The sequence below is a fragment of the Abramis brama genome, assembly GCF_963993115.1.
Source record: "Abramis brama genome assembly, contig: SCAFFOLD_169, whole genome shotgun sequence".
Taxonomy (NCBI): Eukaryota; Metazoa; Chordata; class Actinopteri; order Cypriniformes; family Leuciscidae; genus Abramis; species Abramis brama.
The window spans coordinates 9,171-17,176 of NW_028155963.1; the positions used below are offsets into that span (position 1 = coordinate 9,171).

An 8,006-nucleotide genomic window follows, 5' to 3' on the forward strand; every position below is an offset into this window, starting at 1 on the left:
TCCTCATCCTCGCCTGGGCAGCCTTCATCTTCATCATCCTCGCCTGGGCAGCCTTCCTCTTCATCATCCTCATCCTCGCCTGGGCAGCCTTCATCATCCTCGCCTGGGCAGGCTTCATCTTCATCATTCTTGCCTGAGCAGCCTTCATCTTCATCATCCTCATCCTCGCCTGGGCAGCCTTCCTCTTCATCATCCTCATCCTCGCCTGGGCAGCCTTCATCTTCATCATCCTCGCCTGGGCAGCCTTCATCTTCATCATCCTCGCCTGGGCAGCCTTCATCTTCATCATCCTCGCCTGGGCAGCCTTCATTGCCTTCCTATGCGCAGCCTTCATCATCATCATCATCATCTTCTCTTGCTCCACCCTTATCTTCACTCTTATCAGTGATTCAAAATCGCAGATGTCTGAGACACTCTCATTAAGGGAGGTGGGTAGATTAATTTGCTTAATTATTGGGATGGTCTGGCTGTATTGCACTTGTAGAACTAACAATAGATTATATGAAATTATATATTATTTATATTTGTTTGTATTTCTCCTCTTCCAGATATCCTCTTTAAGGCCATCAAGAAAAAGACAGGTATGTGACTTGCCATGTGATACTTTATATGCTCAATTTTTTTGGCATAATTATGACTTTGCTTGCCAGTATCCACAATGCGATGAAACATAATGTTACAGGAACCACTGCCTTGAGTAAGTGTTATATTCTCTCATTCAGTATTCAGGAAGTACCGTCTGTGACACAGACTACAGCGATGTCACAGACTACAGCGATGTTGACCAAACATACCAAAAATCAGCTCAGATGAATCGGATGGTAGTTCTTCTGGACATGACATGGTCAAAAATGGCCAGACACCTTGAGTTTGTCCATCGCAGAGGGAACACTGCAGCTGGCAAAAATGAGTAAAGTCCTAATGGCCATGGAGAAAGGAACACTGTCTGACTACAAAGGAAAGATGCATCTGTCAGTATGAACTACACGCGAAACTTCATCATAGTTCATAAAGGACACTATTTTCTTGAAACCTTTGCTCACTTCTAAGCCGACTGGTGTGTTTAGAGCACACAGAGGTCGAACTCTTTTCCTGCCCTGGGCATCATCATCTTTAGGTTTCAGAGGACAGTTTTTGATATGTTTCCAAAGGCTACGCTTGTTATAAGGCCCTTGGCAGTAAATGCAGTGAATAAATTCTTTGGCTCTTTGTCTATTTTTTGAACGGTAGTAGGCAATCATCTCCCCATGTCCTTGTCTCACCACATCTGTGTTGTGGGCAAAGTTGCCCCTTTTTCAAAGGAGGTTCAACTGTACTCGTCTTTCTTTGGAATGTTTTGGAAATGCTATTGCCTTTACAACCCCCACTTCGTTGCGATGGACAAATTCAAGGTGTCTTGCCATTTTTGAATATGGCTTAGAGCAATTAAGGCAATACTGCTTCTTGTACGCCTTGCGGAGTTCCGTCTTTGGTGATGGCATTGACTGAATAAAAGTCTTATCACCAGACAAGGTGTTTGTCTCTTTAGATTGGCATTTCATCTTTTTTGGTGATGGTACAGTCATAAATTGATCAGATGAACTACCTGCCTCGTTGGGAGATGTTGGATGTATCAAAGCACTTTTGACAATGTCATGTCCAGAAGAACTACCATCCGATTCATCTGAGCTGATTTTTGGTATGTTTGGTCACATCAGACCCCATCCTGTTGAACAAGTGCTCTCCCAGCTGCTAATGGCCATGGAGAAAGGAACACTGTCTGACTACAAAGGAAAGAAACTTGATGACATTGAAATTGACCCAAATGGTACGAGTATACTTGGACTGTCTGTGTGTATCTGTTCTTTACATATTTGCAAAACAATGTATATGTTACCGGCAAAGTGTGTAATCCGGAATTCTATAGAATGCCCTAGGTAATGTAGGTAGGTAACTTAGGTAACCATCAGGCATTCTATACAATAACGGGATTTCACACTTTGCCGGTAACATATATAATCATGTCACAGATGGTAAGTATAAGCAATAAAGTGTAAATTTTTTTGTCAGTGAATTATTTAGAGCAACTTGAGGCCCAAGGTGATTCCATGTCAAGTGATGAGGAGGATTACAGTGACCTATCTCAGAAAACAGCACCAGCAGAGACTGATCAACTTGTTCAATCTGATCAATCTGTTTCATGGGAGGATCAAGGTAAGAAAAATCTCTAAACTACACAAACAACAATAATCAAATAAACATGAATCAGCTCCATGCAGCAATATCCAGCCAAATGAAAAAAATATACACATTAGGACACATTAGTCTTGATTTGGTCTTTACTCACCAATTTAGTTGTAATGAGAATGTGTAATGAGTATTTACTTGTTTTTAACTATTTCATAGGTTCTTCAAACGCTCCAAAAAAGAAATGGGAGGACAGTGAGGTAAAAGCAGTAGAGAGACACATGATGAAGTTCATCAAGACATACAAAGTTCCTGGTAAGCAAGACTGTGAAAGATGCATTCACGCAGAGCCAGAAGCTTTGAAGCAGCGAACATGGACTGGTGTGAAAAATTATGTGCGGAACAGGATCACGACTCTTAAAGAAAAGGTGGTTTGTAGGGTGGCACAAACACTTTAACACTTTGCACATTATGCTCTTTTTGTAAGAAATGGAGCTAAATTAAAAGAAATGAGGATATAGGTGTAGAAATATTTTGAGGATGGAATGAAACAGAATATAAAGTGCAAAGTTAGAGTATAAGAAGGCTAATGAAGAAGTAGAGGATATTAAGATAGTCAATTTTCATTATTCAGTTTTCTTTGTTCAGTTGCAATGAAGTTGGATGGAATGTCATGTTAAACTTTTTGATATTTCTGTCATAGAGGGAGGAGAGAATGTTAAGAGGATAAAAAGGGAAGAGTGAATAGGTGTGTTGGACATGGGCCGTGGCTGGATGTAACCGATCGGTGAGAGTTGCAGTGTGCAGGCGGGAGGAGCTGAAAACAGACACGTGAGTCGGACACTTTCTGCTTCCCGTAGTGACGCAGAGCCAGAAGCTTTGAAGCAGCGAACATGGACTGGTGTGAGAAATTATGTGCGGAACAGGATCACGACTCTTAAAGAAAGGGTGGTTTGTAGGGAGGCACAAACACTTTAACACTTTGCACATTATACTCTTTTTGTAAGAAATGGAGCTAAATTAAAAGAAATAAGGATAAAGGTATAGAAATTAAAATTGAGAGACGCTCACGCTGTGTTTGCATACTTTACCACAGCTGAAGTGAAATAAATGCATTATTTGCCAAATACACAGATATTTCAGAGACATTTTCATGCAATACATGTACTGCTTAATACAGCATCTGTTTGTACAAGAATAAAGTTCAACATAAGCCTAAATACCGATGAAGTGGGGTCTACATTGTATCAGTTTTATTTGGATAAACATGACAATATAACAGCGTGACTACATGAAAGGGGATTTCACTGTTATAAAAACAGATTTGTGAGCATTAGTGGAACTAAAGGTGTGAGAATTAACTCTTAATCATTGTGTTGCAGTGGATTCGGCCAATCGTGGATCAGTTGTGTCGTCATCAGAGCTCATGAGTCGCTCTGGAGAAGCTGCGCTGGCTGAGTCCTCCTGCTCTCCAATCGCTCTCGCCGTACTCTGATACCATACGTCACAGTCACGGGGCTTCGCTGTCTGAAGTCGGACACAAGTTCTAACCGGCATGCACTGCTCAAGTCAGCTGCTGATCGGTCTGCGCAGCGCTGCATGAAGTCCAACAAGCCTAATGCTCTCCTCCCTCTTTACATCCCTTTACATTCTCCTCCCTCTTTACATCCCTTTACATTCTCTCCTCCCTCTTTTCATCCCCTTTACATTTTCTCCTCCCTCTTTACGTCCCCTTTACATTCTCCTCCCTCTTTACATCCCTTTACATTCTCTCCTCCCTCTTTACGTCCCCTTTACATTTTCTCCTCCCTCTTTACGTCCCCTTTACATTCTCTCCTCCCTCTTTACGTCCCCTTTACATTCTCTCCTCCCTCTTTACATCCCCTTTAAATTCTCTCCTCTCTCTTAACATCCCCTTTACATTCTCTCCTCCCTCTTTACATCCCCTTTACATTCTCTCCTCCCCTTTTACATTATCTCCTCCCCTTTACATCCTCTTTACATTCTCCCCTCCCTCTTTACATTCTCTCCTCCCTCTTTACATTCCCCTTTACATTTTCTCCTCCCTCTTTACGTCCCCTTTACATTCTCTCCTCCCTCTTTACGTCCCCTTTACATTCTCTCCTCCCTCTTTACATCCCCTTTATATTCTCTCCTCCCTCTTTATGTCCCCTTTATATTCTCTCCTCCCTCTTTACGTCCCCTTAACATTCTCTCCTCCCTCTTTACGTCCCCTTTACATTCTCTCCTCCATCTTTACGTCCCCTTTACATTAGGCTTGTTGGACTTCATGCAGCGCTGCACAGAACGATCAGCGGCTAACTTGAGCAGTGCTTGATGGTTAGAACTTGTGTCCGACTTCAGACAGCGACGCCCGTGACTGTGCCATAAGGCATCAGAGTACAATGAGAGTGATTGGAGAGCAGGAGGACTCAGCCAGAGCAGATTCTCTAGAGCGACTCACGAGCTCTGATGATGACACAGCTAATCCACGATTGGCAGAGTACACCGCTTGACAACGATCACGTGCGTTTCATGTTTCTTCTCACACCTTCAGTTCCACTAAGGATCACAAATCTGTTCTTTATAACAGTAAAAGCTCTTTTCATGTAGTTGCGATAAATGTTTATCAAAATAAAACAATGTAGACCCCACTTCACTGGTATTTAGGCTTATTTTGAACTTTATTCTTGTACAAACAGTAGTGCATGTATTGAATGAAAATGTCTCTGAAATATCTGTATCTGGAAAATAATGCGTTTATTCCACTTCAGCTGTGGTAAAGTATGCAAACTTAGCCTGAGCGTCACTACGGGAAGCAGAAAGTGTCTGACATCACATTCTCTCGTCTGCACACGGCAACTCTCACCAATCGGTTACATCCAGCCACAGCCCATGTCCAGCACACCTAATATAAGGGATGAATAGAGGGAGTAAATGTAAAGAGGATGAAAAGAGGGAGGAGTAAAGCGGGTAAAAAGAGTGAGGAGTAGAGTTAGAGGATGAAGAGGAGGAGTAAAGAGGATGAAAAGAGGGAGTAGTAAAGAGGGTAAAAAGATGGAGGAGTAGAGTTAAAGAGGATAAAGAGAGGGAGGAGTAAAGCGGGTAAAAAGAGTGAGGAGTAGTTAGAGGATGAAGAGGAGGAGTAAAGAGGGTAAAAAGAGGGAGGAGTAGAGTTAAAGAGGATGAAAAGAGGGAGGAGTAAAGGGTAAAAAGAGGGAGGAGTAGAGTTAAAGAGGTGAAGAGGAGGAGTAGAATTAAAGAGGATAAAGAGGGAGGAGTAAAGCGGGTAAAAAGAGTGAGGAGTAGAGTTAAAGAGGATGAAGAGAAGTAGAGTTAAAGAGGATGAAAAGGAGTAAAGTGGGTAAAAAGAGGGAGGAGTAGAGTTAAAGAGGGAGGAGTAGAGTTAAAGAGGGAGGAGTAGAGTTAAAGAGGGAGGAGTAGAGTTAAAGAGGATGAAAAGGAGTAAAGCGGGTAAAAAGAGGGATGAGTAGAGTTAAAGAGGGATGAGTAGAGTTAAAGAGGGAGGAGTAGAGTTAAAGAGGGAGGAGTAGAGTTAAAGAGGGAGGAGTAGAGTTAAAGAGGGAGGAGTAGAGTTAAAGAGGGAGGAGTAGAGTTAAAGAGGGAGGAGTAGAGTTAAAGAGGGAGGAGTAGAGTTAAAGAGGATGAAAAGGAGTAAAGCGGGTAAAAAGAGGGATGAGTAGAGTTAAAGAGGGATGAGTAGAGTTAAAGAGGGAGGAGTAGAGTTAAAGAGGGAGGAGAGAATGTAAAGGAGGAAGTAGAGAGATTTTGAAGAAGGGTGGATGGAGGAAGTACAGAGGATAGTTGGGCACTGAGAATCATTCCCACCTCCAAGTTAATTGATTTTTCATTGTTGTTCTTTTAAAAAAAAGAATAATTTGAAGTTCTGTCATTAACTGCAATGTGCACTTTCAACACAATGTGTCCAAGACTGTTAATATTAAAGAGTCATTTAATCGGAGTGTGTGTCACTAGAGTCCCCAAAGAGTCGTTCAATTGGAGTGTGTGTGTGTGTCACTTGAGTCCCCAAAGAGTCATTTAATCGGAGTTTGTGTGTGTCTCTAGTCCCCAAAGAGTCATTTAATCGGAGTGTGTGTGTGTGTCACTAGAGTCCCCAAAGAGTCATTTAATCAGAGTGTGTGTCACTAGAGTCCCCAAAGAGTCATTTAATCGGAGTGTGTGTGTCTCTCTAGTCCCCAAAGAGTCGTTTAATATGAGTGTGTGTGTGTCACTAGAGTCCCCAAAGGGTCATTTAATCGGAGTGTGTGTGTGTCACTAGAGTCCCCAAAGGGTCGTTTAATCGGAGTGTGTGTGTCACTTAAGTCCCCAAAGAGTCATTTAATCGGAGTGTGTGTGTCACTTAAGTCCCCAAAGAGTCATTTAATCGGAGTGTGTGTGTCACTCGAGTCCCCAAAGGGTCATTTAATCGGAGTGTGTGTGTGTCACTAGAGTCCCCAAAGAGTCATTTAATCGGAGTGTGCGTGTCACTCGAGTCCCCAAAGGGTCATTTAATCGGAGTGTGTGTGTCACTAGAGTCCCCAAAGGGTAATTTAATCGGAGTGTGTGTGTCACTCGAGTCCCCAAAGGGTCATTTAATCGGAGTGTGTGTGTGTCACTAGAGTCCCCAAAGAGTCATTTAATCGGAGTGTGTGTGTCACTTCGAGTCCCCAAAGGGTCATTTAATCGGAGTGTGTGTGTGTCACTAGAGTCCCCAAAGGGTCATTTAATCGGAGTGTGTGTGTCACTAGAGTCCCCAAAGAGTCATTTAATCGGAGTGTGTGTGTCACTCGAGTCCCCAAAGAGTCATTTAATCGGAGAGTGTGTATCACTATTTTTATTTGTATAGAGTTTTTTTTGACAATTACTACACTTTACAGAAGAACATGCCTAATGTCTTAACCCCAGTGTGTAGCCAAAGATGACTCTGATGAGGAAAACTCCTTAAGATGTTTTTGTGATAATGATTAGTTTACAGTCGATGCTAAATTAACTAGAGGGATGCAGCCGGTGGTCAGTGAAAGGTTCTCTGCCATGAAGTGAAGTCCGTTTTATTTCTATAGCGCATGATACAATACAGATGGTTTCAAAGGAGCTTCACAGACATAAAATAACTTGCAAATGTCAACAATTATGAAATGAATAATGTAGAGCTGTTTTACAGTTGAAATTAAAGACAATAGTGTTATTATTCAGCTCAATTCTGTTCATCTTTTGCTTCTGATAGTCAATCGGTCAAATCAATAATATTTCTGAATGTTAATTGTCATTCCCCAACTGAGCAGCCAAAGGCACTTGATCTCAAGCTACAAATCAGACAAAAAATGTAGGCTACCCATTTACAGTGATCTTGCAGAAAAGAAGAAACCCAGTTTACTCTCTCACACCTGTATCTCTGCACTAGCTTGATTTCACTGTCCAGTATTGGAACTTTGAATTGTAATATTCTACTTCTGTCTTCTTAGGATAAATAATATATAACATCTCAACAATGTCCTGAAAGTATACCTTAACCAGAGTATGTGTATCACCATGGTCCTCAAAGTATGACTTCATCAGAGTTTGTGTTTAATGTCCCCAAAATGGACATAAAAAATACTGTCCCTAAAGTGAAGGCAAAATGTCAGGTCTTTAAGGAAGGCTTTTATTGATAAAATCAAGTGATAATTGTGATGACAGCTTCTCCAGAAGTGCAGTCATATCTTTCTTTTGTCTCTAGACCCTTCAGAAAGGGGTGTCCCTAAAGGTAGGGTTCCCAGTCATACGTCCTCACATTGTGGTTAAGTAGGTATGTGTGTGTGTGTGTGTGTGTGTGTGTGTGT

At 41.8% G+C, this 8,006-nt stretch overlaps 1 protein-coding gene across 2 annotated transcripts; it reads left to right on the forward strand.

Moving 5' to 3' along the window:
- Positions 1–1,065: 1,065 nt before the first annotated feature.
- Positions 1,066–3,188, forward strand: LOC311077225 (uncharacterized protein). Of its 2 annotated transcripts, XM_084139049.1 has the most exons (4): positions 1,066–1,807; positions 2,050–2,193; positions 2,386–2,594; positions 2,870–3,034. In XM_084139049.1, the coding sequence occupies exons 1-4, from the start codon at positions 1,630–1,632 to the stop codon at positions 2,894–2,896; spliced, it is 558 nt and encodes a 185-aa protein (XP_083995175.1). In that variant the 5' UTR covers positions 1,066–1,629; the 3' UTR covers positions 2,897–3,034. The 2 variants fall into 2 exon arrangements, with proteins under 2 accessions (XP_083995175.1, XP_083995174.1); XM_084139048.1 differs by having other exon boundaries at positions 2,386–3,188.
- Positions 3,189–8,006: the final 4,818 nt, after the last annotated feature.

Coding starts and splice junctions, on each gene's coding strand:
- LOC311077225 (XM_084139048.1), top strand. CDS start 1,630: ATGTCATGTCCAGAAGAACTACCATCCGATTCATCTGAGCTGATTTTT. Junction 1,808..2,049: donor CATTGAAATTGACCCAAATG/GTACGAGTATAC, acceptor TTTTTTTGTCAG/TGAATTATTTAGAGCAACTT. Junction 2,194..2,385: donor TGTTTCATGGGAGGATCAAG/GTAAGAAAAATC, acceptor ACTATTTCATAG/GTTCTTCAAACGCTCCAAAA.